The 16,885-nt window shown below is 36.9% G+C and overlaps 1 protein-coding gene across 2 annotated transcripts; it reads right to left on the bottom strand.

The window, feature by feature from the left end:
• Positions 1 to 6,773: 6,773 nt before the first annotated feature.
• LOC110752507 (homeobox-leucine zipper protein HAT14-like) lies at positions 6,774 to 8,956 on the bottom strand. 2 transcript variants are annotated; one of them, XM_021953177.2, is made up of 4 exons: positions 8,162 to 8,956; positions 7,683 to 7,996; positions 7,429 to 7,508; positions 6,774 to 7,271 (listed from the first exon to the last, which is right to left on the bottom strand). In XM_021953177.2, exons 1-4 carry the CDS (start codon positions 8,526 to 8,528, stop codon positions 6,950 to 6,952), a joined length of 1,083 nt encoding a protein of 360 aa, XP_021808869.1. In that variant the 5' UTR covers positions 8,529 to 8,956; the 3' UTR covers positions 6,774 to 6,949. The 2 variants fall into 2 exon arrangements, with proteins under 2 accessions (XP_021808869.1, XP_021808868.1); XM_021953176.2 differs by having other exon boundaries at positions 7,683 to 7,999; positions 8,162 to 8,955.
• Positions 8,957 to 16,885: the final 7,929 nt, after the last annotated feature.

The following is a 16,885-nucleotide window of genomic DNA, read 5'->3' as shown; positions in this document are numbered from 1 at the left end:
TCATTTATGTCATGCAAACATTTATCACAATCTCATCAAATGTGTTCGGAAAGTGAATAAAATCAAAATCAAAATCAAAATCAAAATCAAAATTAAAGCAAGACTTAACAAAATAAAATAAAAATAAAAACAAGCAAATAAAAAAAAATTTAAATTAAATTAAGGAAAAACCAATTTTACATGCTAAACTCCAATACCCCCAAACCTAGAAATGAACATTGTCCTCAATGTTTAAAAATTAGGAACAAGCAATGTCATAACAAGAAATGAAAGGTACTAAAGTAAATATAAACCACAAAAAAAAAAAAAAAAAAAAAAATTACAAAACAAACAAACAAATAAACAAAAAAGAAAAAAAATGAAACAGTAAAACACTCGAAACAGAAAGCCCTAAACAGACAAAACAGTAAGCCCTAAACAGACAGTCTTACGCAAACCAAAACCCAAACAATTGAAAGCCCAACCCAAAAGAAAGTTAACCCACCTTGAAACCTAACAACGGTGAAAACCCGAAGCCCACATGTTATTATTAATTTATTTTATTTATTTATTTATTTAATTTAATGAAACGTGAATTGGGAGTGCGAAGGCGGGTATTTACGAAACAGAAAAAGTGTGGTCCTTGATGCCTTGGTTCCTGGGAAGTCACGGGGAAAATAGGTGAGGGACGTGTCGGCGTGCAGAGGCCGCTTTCACATCCCCCAAGCTAGAATTATTAGACTCGTAGGAAGGCGCGATGACTTTTTCACTTGAAGGTGGTGAAAGGTGAAAATGCAATTAAGGGGGTTGGGAAACGGGTGCGGCGACATATAGAGATAAGCCGTAAGGGCCGCACAGAACTCAGAATCCCAATGGCTAGGGTTAGCAAAAACTAAGTCTATAAAAGGTAAAAAAAAGAAAGGGTAAAAAACACAAACTCAGAAACACACAAAAGAGAAAAGAAAGAAAGAAGATAAGAAGTGAGAAATCAAATGGCCTCTTCCTACCCCTTTTCGTTGGATCTCAACCTAGCTCCACCGACTCAGACACGAGGCCAAGAAGCGGCACCAGTATGGATGCCCTACTTTGCTTCCGCACGGGGGCCTGTGACAGTAACTGACTCAATACTCCTGGACAACGATGTTGCCATTGGAGTGGCTAGAAATTTAGTGACTCCTAAAGATATACGTGTTCTGGGGACAAGGGATGACAACCGGGTCGTGAGCGATGCCCTAGCACTGAGCGTGCAGAGTACGGCAACAGTCGCAAGTTTGGGTCATCGCCTACTTGCGAAGTCCCATGAGGTAGAGGTGCTGAAAGGTCAGTTGGCGGCGGAGCGAAGTATGGTTGAGGAGTGTCAGACTGCTATAAAAAGCTTGAAAAGGGAGAGGTCAAGGATAGTGGAGGTGAATCGACACCAGCTAGAAGTATTGCGGGACGAGAATAGAAACCTATCAAAAATGGTAGAGTTGTACTCTCGCGACATGCGAAAACAGCTGGAAGACCTAGACCGACCGGGTAAACGCAAGCAAGCAGATCGTGAGAGTAGTTACGCTCAAGCTAAGATTGCGATCTTTGGGAGCTCAAGTGGTGAGCCCCAAGAGGCTGTGCATGAAGCCCAGGAAGAGGACAGCCAGAGGGCCAAACTCAAAGCTCCAATGGTCGAGACACCGAGCACTGTGAAGAAATGACTTCTACTGCATTATTGATGTTTTTATTTTATTTTATTTTATTTTTTTGGTTGTTTTTGTCTTTATTTTGTTTTGGAAATAAAAGAGTAAATTTGCAGAAGGAAAAAGAAAACGGAAAAGAAAGCACACTTTCCAAACTTAAATCAAACGAAGACGACAAACGGAAATGGAAGCACAGTTCCCTAACTAAAATAAAATAAAGAAGATAGCCGAAAGGGAAAGGCAAAAACACAAAGCTCTAGAAAATGAAAGTAACGGGCAAAACAATAAAACACCAGAAAACACGGAAAAAAGAAAAGTAAAGTGAAAGTAAAGGTGCTCCCCCTTGAAGCGATTAGGTCGAGCATGCCCGGGAAATCCGAAATGGTGTTGGCACCTTCATCAGCATATGTCTATTTAAAGCACGCCTCTACAAGCGGATGATACCCAGCATTTCTTCCTGCAAACTCAAGGAAAACATCAAAAAATCCAGAAACAAAAAAAATGGCATCCTCATGCACTCACCTTGATGATCTCGACCTTGAGCTGTCCCTTGCACCTCCGAATGCCCAGATAAGGGCTCCTCCAAACCGTGTCTTCCCAAACTCCACATATCATCACGGTACGGCCTCAAACTTTGCTGAGGCAATACCGAACTTTTCTGAGGCACTGCCGAACAGAGCAGTGCTGCTAGGAGGCATGATTAGCAGCAAGCTCACTCCGACAGATCATCTGCATGTGGCACAGAGGTCTGACAAGGCAGCGGTAGAGGAGTCCCACAATTTAACTGTGCTCCACGCGGTCTCCGCTACCAATTTGGGCATGCGCCTACTAGCGAGGACAAGGGAGTGTGCCGCGATGAGCGAGGAAATAGCTTCCTTGAAGGCTATGGTGGCGGACTTGCAGAAGCGGCTCTACTGTGCCAATCAGCACGTGGAAGCACTGCAAAGAAAAAATGAGGACCATGTGGAGCTGCTGCAGATTCTACAAGTGCGAGAAAATAGAGGCAAGCCATGATGATGAAGAAGATGAAGAATATTTCTTTTTTTTGTTTTGTTTTGTTTTTTTTTATTGTTTTTTTTAATTTTGTTTTTGTTGTTTTGTTGTTTTTTATTTTATTTTATGCAATGTTTGAAATAAAAATGTGTTTTAACATTCAGAAATAAACTAACCAACCAAACCACGTAAATAAAAACATAAACTAACTTAACGAAACAAAAACAAAAACAAATAAAAAACAAAGACTCAACAGAAAAGAAAACAAAGAAAATAAAAATAAACTTAATTTAAAAACACACGAATATACAAGCAACTCACAGATGACCAGTTAAGGGCCTCAGAAAACACAGCCAGGGGATCCGGGAAGGTTGGAGGGGTCACAATGGTCCCGCTTAAAACCCAAACTTCTTAGACACTGAAGGTGTCGCCTATAGAACTCCTAGACACTGTATTGACGGAAGTGCTCACTGGAGTTACCATAAGTCAGCTCATATGAAAAATCTTTTTAAAATTTTTAAGATAAGAAACAAAAACAAATTAAGATAAAATGGAACAACAAACCATAAACGAAAATGAACTAAGTACTCTCAACAAATTCAAACAAACAACATAAATTGTTGTACTAAAAGAAACAAACCAATAAACCAAAGAAAAACACAAACAGCACTTTCTATCACCCGTTTATCACCATTTGGACAGATTCGTTTCTCTGTTTTTCAGCTTCGACCTGTGTTCAGTTTTTAGGCTATAACTTTCCAACTGTAAGTCCAAATTTCACGTTCTTTATATGGTTGGATTCAGCACAGAAAAACAAAGAACTCAACGCGGACCAAAAGGTAAAAACAATGACGGAAATAAACATAATTCAAAGAAGAGAAAGGATTGAAATGCTCCCCCTTGAAGCGATTAGGTCGAATGTGATGCACTTGGAGGTCGCGACTTCTCCCATTGCTCCACACTTCCCATTCTTGTGATTGAGATTGCCATCTCTCTCCATTTTTATTAAGCTATCATAAATTGCTAAAACAAACACACAAACTTGAAATGGAATTAAAAGGATTAGGAAATAAAAACTAAAATGAAAAGGAAAATTAACACACATCCAATTCCATGCTTCAAAGCAACAAGCACCAATGGGTTGTGTAAGCTGGGACTTAAACCCAGTTCTCTTGCTTGTTGGGCAATTGTCCTTTTCTATTGGACTACAAACACAACTGGTCCATTAACGTCATTAACTTTAAAACAAGAAATTGTCTAGAAAAACATGAAAATGAAAAATAAAAATAAAACAAGTAGGGAAAAGAAATAGAACCAAACTATGTTGCCAATCCCCGGCAACGGCGCCAAAAACTTGTTGCGTAGATACAGCTGCACCAAAATGGATAGAGTTGCATCCTCAACTTGTGATACTCGCAAGTGCACGAGCCGTTCGGTAGTATAGCGTATGTAAGTGCGAGGTCGATCCCACGAAGATTGGTGATTGAATGATTCAATTCATTTTCCCTACACAAAACAGAAATGAAAAAGAAGGGAAATAAATAAAACAAGGAAGAAAGAAATAACTAACTCAAGCAGATAAGTTCCCAAGTTCAATTAGATTAATGGATTGATTCTAGCTAAAGTATGATTAAGCCATGGTGTTTGGTCATAACCTTGTGTTCCTAATTCCCTAATTTGATCATTTGTTGTCTAACCTAAAATTAAGCATTAGGAACCCATTAAGCATAGAAGAACAATTTAAACAACCAAGCATGTATCTAATCCCTGTTGTCGAATGTCCATACATACTCTTCCTATTCATAGTTCAATTCGAATTAAAGTATGGTGTCTACTCTTAATTCAAACCAAGATAGCTAACATGCAAGCCTAAATGGTGATCAATCATTCAAACTAGCATATTAACTTATAAGCATAATGAATAAGAACAAAAATCATAATTGAAACTTGGAAACTAATCAAACTTGAAACTAAAGAAAAGAATTTACATAACAATGAAAATTAAAGTAGAACTTGGAAAGACTTAAAGGAAAATTTCAGCACAAAGATCTCATTATAACAATTGAAAACTAGAAAGAGAAACTAAGAGAATTTGAGGGAGAGAAGGGAAGGGAGCTCTAGAGAAGTGTTTGAGAGCTCCCCCCCTTGGGGTGTTTTTACAAGCTTAGAGAACTTCCCTATTTATAGGCCTAGGGGAAGTGAAAATCTGAATTCAATATGGCTAATGCATACAACACTTGTTTTATAAAATCTGAAATGGTTGATGCACTTATATTAGAAAATCTAAATTGGGTGATGCACTTGTATTAGAAAATCTTGAATTGGTTGATGCACTTCACCAATAGATCCCACCAGCAGCCCTAGCTCATCTTCATGTCACCATGACCAAGCTTCCAACCAGAAATGATAGCTCATACCTAGCTCACCATGACCAAGCATCCAACCAGCACATGCTGAGGTCAGCATGACCAGCAATTTCAAGGGCTTACGAATTGGGCTTCCCTTAAGCAAATTAAGACTTTAAGCACTCAAACTTGAAGTTCAGAATGTCTTCTTTCCAGCCATATATCATTTGGGCCAATCCAAGGTCGGAGGAGGAAGTTAAGGCCAAAACAAATTGCTAACTCATTTTGCGCGCTGATAAAATCCATCCTGAGCATGGCTCTGTGTTTGTTAGGTAACAGACTCCACAATTATCCAATGGGGCTGAATTTCGGATATGTTATAGTATACATCCATTGGAACAACTTTCATGAAGAATGTGGCCTCATCCGAGCTATGTAGGTTGCTGAAACAAAGCTTGCAATATGACCTACGAAACTGGGCTGGCAGGGGACTGTAGCCAAAATTGAGTTTGTCTTTAAGCTCTTCATCCATTCATCCAAATTAGGCCCTAACATGCATGGATTGCATCATTTACTATCCAAAGCCCTCATTATTACCTAAAGCTCAATGAACTGAAAGATAAACACAAAAAGGATTAAAAGCACAAGTTTAACTCAAAAACATAACCAAATCATAAGCTAGAAGGGTACAAAATGATATACAATTATGAACCGATCAATGACACACACGTAAAAGAATTAGCTGTGTAATCAACATGATATTGAGTAAGGCTTTTGTTTTGGAGATAATTCAGTGGCTGGATCTAATGTGTTTTTAATTAAATATGCTCCTCAGGTTTTACATGTGGTATTAGAGCTAAAGACCTAGTTGGTAAAAGCTAAAATCAACTACTAGAAACCCTAGCATGTTTTCAGGTTTTTCTTTTCAATTTCTTGCTGGTGGTTTCGGTATCATGATGAATTAGGGCTGTTCACACAAGCTATAATTTCTCCGAATTGGTATGAGGATAAATTATCCTATTTCTCTTCAGCTTATGTAAATTGCTTGAGTATTTCACTCACTCCTAATTCCTAAACTTGATGGACATTCATAGCATAGATAGCTCCCTCACGGTATCTCACTCACATGACATGATGAGCATTGGTGCGTATTGGGGCCCCACTTTAATGGACAAACATTCATCAATATGGCATTCCTGTCCCTAGCTACTTACCAAAAACCCTATTGTCTTCTCTCTTGACTTGTCCCCACAATTTTCTTTAGGCTGGAAACACTCCCCAACTACTACTTTCCATGAAAGAAATATGATATCAACCCCACGCCCACGCCCACGCCCACGCCTCCTCATCAAATCAAACGGCCCTTGGAAATTTTCAATGCATCAAATGAAATCGTCAAAATTCCCAAAAGACGCCCCTCATGTCCCTACAGCCTTCCCCTTGCTTTCATTCAAAGCATGTTTCAAGCCTTCAACCTCGGCCAATCAAAAACTCAACAACCCTTTGATTCATTCATTCAACCAAAAATCTTACCAAGTAACAAAACAGAAGAAGATTGAAAAAGAGGAGGATGGTTATAGGACTATTAGCTTGTAGAAGTCCTCTGAATCACGGTTTGACATATGTGCAAAAATAATTCATCAAAAACACAAAAAGAAAAAATGTAGAAGTTTCCACTTACAGAGGAAGAAGAGAAGTATTTTCCTTCTTGGATCCTATTAATAATTTGTTCTTTTTTCATTTCTCGTTCTATCAAACAGATGGGGCTTTGAGCAAGGGGAAAAGACAGAAAAGAAAGTCCAATTCCATAAATCCCACAAGATGAATAAAAGCTGTTGATCATTTCCCTAATACTTTTGTCTATATATGCACACACACACCCACCAAATTAATCAAATTTAATGTAACCCAATTTGGAAGGAAGCTGTATATATTAAATAAATATGTGACAACATGTGATCATGAAGCTGCAGAAGAGTGGTGGGATTGGGGTTGACAAAATGGATAGAATCTGGGGAAGCCATCTGCTTCTGCTTGGGCTTTTGTTGTAGTTTTGTTGGTAGTGGAGGTAGTGGTGTTGGTGGTGGCGATGCGCTCACAGGAAGGGCACATGGTGAGGGTTGTGGCTGGTGATTGCATGTAGAACGGGTTTGAATGATGATGAGTCTTCAAAGCCCTCAACTCCTGTAGCTCTTTGTGTAGCCTTCTGTTCTCTTCCGTTAGTGTCTCACAGCATCTCTTGAGAAACTCACAGTCAACCTCCGTTTGCTTCAGCTTCGTCCTGCACTTACATCATCATTCATCATCACTATCATCATCATTTACAGATTATTATTATTATTTTTGGTAAAATAAAGAGAAAGATAAAGCCTTACTTTTATCATCAAGAATAACATAATCTTGCTAGGAATTAATATATAATATAGATGTATATATACCTTGCTCTTCTATTCTGGAACCAAACTTCAACTTGTCTTGGACGAAGATTAAGCTGTTTTGCCAGTGCTAGCTTTTGCTTCTGCCAACATTATAATATCATAAATTAAATTAAATACTATATATATATATATATATATATATTTTTTTTTGGTATGGATATTGTTTTTGTGTGGTCCAGATTCACATAAAGACACAACATTTCAGTATGTATGGAATATGGATGTATGATATTCTTTTGTGTACGGATACTTACAGGGTTGAGAGTGTGGTGTTCTTTGAAGCTTTCTTCAAGAAAAGCAGACTGTTCTTTAGAAAGCCTGAGCTTCTTCCTGGTGTTGCTGCCATTGATGTCATCCTCATCACTTGCTCTAGAATTAGATTGCCTTTCTCCCTCATCCCCTTCTGCTTCTGGAGAGTGACTCCTCTTTCCTCCACTGCCCCTGTAATTGCTGCTATATAACCCTATATCCATCTGAAACGACGACGCACCACTGTTTGTAGGCGACGATGACACCGCCGCCACTTCCTCCACTCTGTTCACATTTTCTGATGAGCCCCCTCCTCCTCCTACTATCCCAACCCAATTATTACCCAGAAAAATAATTAAAAATTGTCACAAATTAAATTACCTAAAATTGTACAAAAGAAAGAAAAAAAACAAACATACACATACACATACACATACACACAAGATCATATTGGTAAAGGTGGGATTGTATTGGAGTCTCTCACCGTTTTGATCTGAAGGAGTGGGCCAAGGGAAGCCATGGCTGCCGCTTCTGGGGGCTACAGGAGTGTGGGGGAGAAGATCAAGTTGAACTGGTACATCTGATTTGGAACCACAAGCAGCACTAAACCTACTTCGATCATCATCATTTTGATGATCATTTCTATCAAGTTGTTGATCTGCTTCTCTAGGACTAGTACTCGTGCTGCTGTCACAGCTTGGACCGATTGATAAGCTCATGCAAAACCCTGTCGTTTTGGCGGCGGCCATGATGACCCGATCATCACGGGGCTTCTCTGATGATGATGATGAGACTAACCCAAATGGCTCTGCAGGAGCTTGCACATCTCCTAAGCTCAAACAGAGCTCCATCTTTCATATACAGAAGAGGAAGAGGAAGAGGAAGAGGAAGAGAGCTTCTTCAGCTTCAATGGGGTTTGGTTTGGTTTGGAAGTTTGGACTGATTATTGATTAAAAAGCAAAGATCTCCTGGAAAAGAGTCTTTTTTTATAGAGAGAGGAATGGGAGACTATAAATTGCATCTGTCAAACCATACAACCGCAGACCCAACAGTCACCTTTTCTTATTCGTTTTCTTTCTTGAAACTCTTTTTCATTTTTTTTTTGTTTAAAAAAATAACAGTACAATAATAATAATTGGGGTGAAGGTTGAGGGAAACCAGTTTGACCGACAAACCTTACTGAGGTTGACAAACACACGTGAAAGCCAATTTTTATTAGTGAACTGTGAAGGAGAGGAAAAAGGAAGAAGCTCATAAAGCAAAGCAAAGCAGGGGGGAAGACGAGACTTTTGTTCAAGATTTTGCGAATCCTCAATCCTCAATCCTCAGTCAGTCAATCGCTTTGGTGACTTGGTCCCTACGATCCCTTCTTATCCAAGGAAGGCGCGTGATCATTTCAGTAGTCAATCACATTGGGCCTACTCTTTTGATTTCTCCTTATACTGCCCACTAAAACTCAGGTAATTACTCGGGAGGTTGTGAAGAAATGTCCCAAATCGGAAAATTAAGTGACCTAGGATGGACAATTTTTATTTTATTTTGATCAAACTTAGAATGGACTTTATTAGGAGTCGGGCTATTCTTCTCATTATCAATTGAATTTAGGATAGAACCTCTAACTTCAAAAAGTTACGTGTTACACCAAAACTCTTTTGGGATAAAATATCGTCATGGATGAGTGGTTAAGTTCAGAAGAAGAAAAAAAATTACTAGTTCAAGGTATATTTCCAACAACTGATGTGATGTGGCGTCATTTAAAATTATTTCTACACCTCTAGCTAGTAGCTTGTGGCAAGAAAATAACAATTTTCCTCACCAAACCAAGACCCGCTCTTAATTGGGCGAGGACGGTTTTAGCATTTGGAGGATCCAAACTGCCACAACGTCTTCTTCTTCTTCTTCCTCGGGGTAGAGGAAAGTTCTCTGCGAGAGGTTTGTAGACTTTTTATTTTCAAGCAAACTTTGAATATATGTTATCTAAGATTAATAGTTAATAATTTTGCATGTGGATTTTAACGGTTGGATTGAAAGTCAAGTTAATCAGATTGGTTTGAATATTTGAAGGCAAGGAAATACCTCCAAAACAGTGATATATATACATATATATACATATATACACACATATTATATAGCAAGACATTGTCGAAAGAAACATGTATCATTGATTATGTATCATGATGAAAAAAAATCCAGAATCATGATTAAAGGCTATAAATTGGGAAAATCAATACGCGTTCTAAAAAGAAAGTTGCGTTTATTTAAAGATATTCAACTTAAACTGGGTGCTTTGTTCATAATGCGTAATGATCATAGGATGTCACTCATGCACATCACGTACTTTAAGCAAAGTGGCTGACAAAATTAGCTACACATAAATAATAATCATCTCGCAAAGCATGAGCATGTTGGTTTCTGATGGAATTATAGTGTGAAAAACATTCATGATCGCGATCACCTTGAATTGTCTAATGTGTGCCTCTTCATTTGTTTTTGTTTGATTCAATTTAAGATTAGTTATACTTTTTTTCCTTTTCAAGTGAACTTTATGTCTTATAATTATGTTTGCTAGTGTCACTAACTTAGGAAGATTAATCTGTTGTCTCCATATTATAAAGAGAAATGCTAGCAAGACTCGTTGTCATCACCGCACGTTTGTTGTGTAAAATTGATCAAACTTAATATTAACTCGTAAGACAAAATCGATTAGCTTTTTTCTATAAATAAAAAACCAGTACGCACAATTTATCAGTTTATTAAAATATTTACATTGACGGATTCTCGAAGGATTGAGGTGAAGGCATAATGAAGACCGCTGACTTTTGGCATCCAACCAACCAACCAACTAAACATAACGCACTCTTCTTCTTCCCCTCCCTGTTGAGGGAACACAGAGACATAAAACGGAGACGTGTAAGCACATTGCTGGCTCCATCATCCGATCGGATCAGAAGCTTAAAAAGTTTGAACCGTTTCATGTGGTTAGTTGGAAAATTAAACATGTTTGGTTTCATTTCATTTAACAGATGAGATGAATATGAAGAAAAAAGGGTGATTGGGTTTGGATTAGCACGAGAAAGATATAGAGAGATGAAAAAGAAAAAGATTTGAGTATTAATTGGGCGGGCGGGCAGGCAGGCAGCACATGTCAAATCAAATCCATTAGATTTTCCAACTTTTTTGCTTCTCCAAGAAATCCTGCTGGGCTGCTAGACTGCTTTGCTGCCACAATAAAATTCAAATAATTGCTTCTTCTTTTGTTTGTTTGTAAGAAAATCAAATAATTGTTGTATCATCATCAGTAGCATCACATTATTTGTAGAAATAAAATAAAATATTCTAAAATGTCAAATGCAACTTTAAAATGCCTATACAAGGAAACAAATAGAAACAATGTATATGTTGCTAAATCAATTCCAAATATCCTAACAACAATATACTAGACATGGGTAAAACTTCCCCAGTGACTTGAGCTAGCCGAAAAGTTGAAACACGATCTAAAGAGAATCACTCTCGAAAATAACTCTTCTATAACCCCTTTCAACCGCCATAATTCCCCCAAATCTAATCCAATGACATTAAGGACAAAAACTAGCTGCTAATCGACATAACTCTCCTAGAGAGAATAAGAACACCCAACAAACTCATCTAAGTTTTTGAAATTATACGAGAAAAAACACAGAAAACTCATAAAGTTTCTAGACTTTATTAAACAAACTAAACCAAAATAAACAACTAGAACAATAATAGCAAAGGAAAACCAACCGCCGCTAATCTTCCTTCTAGACATGACATAGAGAGTGCCACCTAGTTACTCCAAAGCATCAATGCACCAATGAGAAGTGGATCTACCATAACCAAGCCACAACACCTCAAGAGCAGCCTCTCAAGATAAGGCACAACCAAAGCTAGCCCATATATGAAATAATAAATTTGCTAAAGAAAGAATAAATCAACGTAAGTCCACCAAAAGCCAAAGAACCCCCAATCTAAAGCGCTCTCTCTCCCTTAATGGCCAGGATTTCTTTAAAAATCTAAATTAATATAGTGGATTTCATTCTAATTTGATTTAGAATTGTCAACATTATAAACAACCTAAAAAAGTGGTCATGTATATGATCCCTTTTTCATTCTTTGGTGTTCATAGTTTTAGTTTTGATAATTATTTTAAGGGCTTCTTAGAGCATCCACAGGGGGGTGTAAATTCGGGGGTGTAAAGTCATTTTTACATCCCCTTTACACTTCCGGGGGGTGTAAATATGTTTTTTGCTCCAGTGGGGGGGTGTAAATTCGGGGGTGTAGCCGTGGGTCCCAGCCTTTTATGTTGACTTTTCTTCATTTTTCTTCTCTTTTCTCGGGTGGGTCCCGCCTGCAAGGAATGTAAAAATAGATGTAAATATACATTTTATTTTACATCCCCATGGTGGTGATGTATATTTAATCAATTTACATCTCCTCATTGGAGACGATTCCGGTGACTCGGGGTGTATATTTAACATACACCCTCATATACACCCCCCCATTGTGGATGCTCTTAGATCTAGGTCCAAAATGATTAGCTGTCATTGGGTCTAGTCCTCGCGTTTTTTGTTTTAGATGTAGGTCCTTTGACATTTATTACTTTTTTTGTTGTGTCAATTTTACCCTTTAAGGTAAATAAAGAAAACACATTGAAAATCTAAATTTAATGCATTATTTCCTTGTAATTGAATTCCAGAATTTGAATTTTGAATTTTTTTCCTTGATAATATTCCTAATATATAGATAAAATACAATTTAATCAATAAAAAAGTAAAGACTCACATATTATACCAATCGATCAGACAAGCACCCACATTAAATTATGTACCTGACATACAGGTAAATAATGTTAATACATACAGGTATATATGTACCTGCCTTACAGGTAAGTGTTTTTTTCTTGAGTTTTCTTAAGCAGTTTTTTTTGGAGCTTCATATTTATATACATACGTACATGTCTTCCATGTAATAGTGTTTTTTTTTTTTCCAAAGAAATTTTGTATGGATTTTTTTATCTCAGTTGAGTTTAAAGATCCATTACCAAGATATTATATGAGTTCAATTAGCTAGGCTAGAGGGTATAACTACCTAGACTAGAGGTAATTTATGGATTTAATTACCTCGACCAGAGGTAATTTATGGATTTAATTACCTGCATACTGCATACAAGGTGTATGTATAGGTACCTTACCTATTGTTAAGGTATGAAGTTTTTATGAACTCTTATTACAAATTTTGATATCAGTATACCTTGGGAAAATTTCAGAATTCAATAAATAGATTTGCAGTTAAATTCAAATCAAATATGATAATTAATATCCTACAAATCAATAACTTACCAGTTTTACGAATTCATAATTTACCTTATTTATGTTTTAGGTGCATAACTGGAACAAAAAATAAAAAATTAATAAAAGTAAATATCAATAAATTGAAAAAGGCATGTAATCTTATATGGCGCAAAAGTCAAAGGACTTGGATCAACAACAATTTCTGCGTGGATTGCACCTAAAATCTCTCCTCATAATTGGACTTATGCCAAATTTTCTATTATTTTAAATGAATATTAATCATCATATGATAGCCACCCAACAGAATTTGAAAATGAGAGCTTGAGATTGTGGCAGAGGCAGACAGAGCCAACAAAAGTCAGAATAAATAAACTTTGACAAGGCGTGCATGACAGTCGGTCGATCTTCATCATTACATTACATCCTCATCAGCTTCCTTCTCATCGACCAATTCAATTCCTCACCCTAACCTAACCTTTTATTTACAATTAATAATATATTGTATTTGTTGAAGAATATGAAGTACGATAGCAGAATAATAATCAAAGGGTAATGCTAGGATTTGTTGTGGTAGTAAGTCTAGTAATTTCTCATAATTAAATAAAATATAACATATAATGAATGGTTTCATTATTAATGATATCGAGCACACCTGCCGAATATGCAAGTGGTTAACAGTATTCCACAACTTTCTTTAATTGAAGAAAAAGGGAAAAAGATCACAATCTTCCAGCGTATTGATACTGAAAGGCTTGTCAACTTGTTATTTGTTACCCCTCTAATCAGTATGTCCTAGTTCTTTTAGTTCTCACTTGTCATAATACGAACTTGATTTGATAGAATTTGGAAAGTTGCCATCACATCTTTTCATTTTACAAATTATATATAGAAAATCATAAATCCAAAATTGATGCCATAATATATATTATATTTGCATGGACTTTTATGTATAATTTATAGAAAAAAAAAAGGAAGAAAAAAACAAGAAAAGGATATTGGAAGAATGATTGGTGAAAAAGATTGGAGGCCGGCCAAATGCGATGAATTGAATGATAAGGTTTGTGAAGAAGAGCAATGCAATTTGCAAAGCAATCATGGAAAGGGATGACGATGGGAAAAATATCATTGTCAAAATGTCTGGCAGTCAGTCATCCATCATCATTAGAATCATTACATGCATCATAATTAAACATAACCCGACTGACTTGGCCCCCAAAATGTACAAGTTGCCAGACATACCGCAAACATTGTTCATGCTTCATGCTTAATCACTCTCATCATCTTCTGCGCAAGGAAAAACAAACCGAAAAGGCATCCATGGTCATGACTAGTGGTCAGTGTTTGGGAGTGCTTTTCAGTGCGTTTAGTAGAAAATTTTAAAGTGCTTATGGGTCATAAAACCGCTTTTTGAAGAAACACTTGCTATGTACTTCTTCCAAAAGCATTTTAATGAAGCGCTTAGCTTTTTACAAAAATTTCAACGTTTTTCTAGTAAAAGCACTTATCTGAAGAAGTGTTTTCTATAGAAGCAATCCCACACACCAATTATTTATCAACTTCACTTATTATTAGCTCCAGCCTCTCCTACAAAGAGACTTTTCTTACCTCGCATTTCTTAATATATTCTTTGTTCCCAGTATCCCATCCCACGGCAGTTGTACCGTAGCTGCTCCACCCATAATCCCACCGGTGATGGTAAAAACCCTTCCACATACAGAGTCCCATTACTGAAATTCACCAAACCTTTCCAAGAAAGCTGGCACTTAGCAAGAAAGATTGGAGGGTCTTGTCGAGGATGTTCCATGGCTTCTGCCCGGTCAAGAGGGGCAAAAACAATCATCATCTTTGTATTCTTGAACCACACCAATTGCAAATCAAGAGCTCCATTGGCCATCACTGTGTATCCACTGTATTGCAGTCTCAAAAATTGATACCTCAATTTTATTCATTGTTCAAAATTTATTTTAACATCAATTCTTTATTTTTTCCTGTTAATTTTTTACTTATGAATATTTTTAACCTAAAAAAAATTCAAATTTTATTTCATACACATAAACAGGAAACCACAAATTAGAACAACATTCGAGTACAACATAACAGAAATAAAATGGTCATACCATCACTAACAAGTTTCTCCACCTAACCCAGATATAATTTCAATCTCCAGTGCAGAACATTTTAGTCTTGACCAAATCAGCTGGCTGGGGTACAACAAGCTGAAGAACGCTTGAAGCAAAAGTAGGCCACTATAAAAGTGCGAAGTCCTCCTGCAAAATAAAATCCCAAGCTTTTGCAGCATATGTAAAAATAATCAATTCTTTGAGTAAAGTAGCAAACTGGTAAGCAGATGAGGTTCTTGGAGCATGGTTCAATTCTACATGATTGAAGACTCGAAGTTTACAAGTAACCTATCTACCAGTGGAGGATTAACCATCGTTTTCATAACTGGCATATGTTGCTTATTAGAACCCTGCACCCGGCCATGGCAAATTTCTTTCCAGCCAGAAATTTTTCCTGCCTGATAAAATTTCAGTTTTTCTCTTTTAGTCTCAGAAAATAAAGGAAAAAGAAAAGAATTCAATCCAAAACGAAAAACTTACACACTTTTAGTAACAAGTTTAACCCTTACAATAATAAGCTGGCAGCAATTTAAATGATGGGAAATATGGGAGAGGAAATCGGAACTTGAGAAATGCTACAAAAACTTTGCTTAAAATCAATAAACTCACATAAGAGGTTGAGGTTAACATCATGATTTATAGTCAATGAGAAACATGCCAAATACTATTCTAAATTTAAAGAATACCTCTGATGGTATGTCAACAACAACTACTCCTTTAAACTTCTTTGTCTGCTATCAGAGCATTTCAATCTTTTTGAATCTTGAACTGAAACCCAAACACGACCTTTTGGCAAAAGCTGATCTTTCTCACTGAAGTGATTCACTATGATTGAGTCATTGACCATCTTTGAGGCAAAACATCTAAACCAATACAGTTATGAAGTATGTCACAATTTCATTACCAAACCCTCAAGGATGCTGTACAACCTAGAGATATGTATAGAGGAAGATAGGAAAAAGCCAGGCAAATTCATTGAAAAGAAGGTGCACCTTCATAAAATCCCACATTAAAAATTGATATTGATTTACTCTTTAGGTCTTCTTCACTTTCACTGTTACCAAATCATATAGATGGTGCTTTCATAGAGTAACTCCTCTATTGTAGTACAGAATGTTATAACTAGTTTTAGTGATCAATAGAAAAACTACTAGTAAGAGAAAGGAGGTGGAAGGAGATCATTTTCTAACCAGAAACATGTATTTCTCATTCTAGGATGCGGTAATGAGTTTTCCTTGATGAGAGAGGCAAAAGAGACTGTTAAATAAGCGCTCAATGGCTGATACTTCTTTAAGTCATCACCGCCGGACTACCTTAGGATGTATACTTGACTCTTGGTCACAGAAGAAACCATTTTGGTAAATAGATGTAATACTCATGGACTGTATCAGGCATGGACAAAAGACGAAATCAACTTGATGTTCTATGAATGTTTTATGGCATCTCACATATCACCTTAAATAAGCATAACTGAAGCTGGTGAACCGGACAACAAATATAAATGAGGTAAATGCTATATGCCCTAATATGGAAAGCAGCAAAGTAAGGTGCATTTAACTCCAGAATCAACAAGAAAATCAGGTCTTCTAATAACAGAGTGAGCAATTCACAAGTCAGATGCCAGAACATCCAAGATCAAATAAATAAACTGAGGGTCCACTGTCTTGGCCTTTGAGTCTAAATATGGGAAATGTTTACCTTTTGTTCCAAAGGACGGTGAACTGGAAGTCATCGATGTTCAGAGTTTGTCAGTGCAAGTATTGTCCTCCTGGTCTATGA

The sequence above is a fragment of the Prunus avium genome, chromosome 2, assembly GCF_965620075.1.
Source record: "Prunus avium chromosome 2, drPruAviu1.hap1.1, whole genome shotgun sequence".
Lineage (NCBI taxonomy): Eukaryota > Viridiplantae > Streptophyta > Magnoliopsida > Rosales > Rosaceae > Prunus > Prunus avium.
The sequence above is the reverse complement of the archived record's forward strand: the minus strand, read 5'-3'. Positions and strand labels throughout refer to the sequence as shown.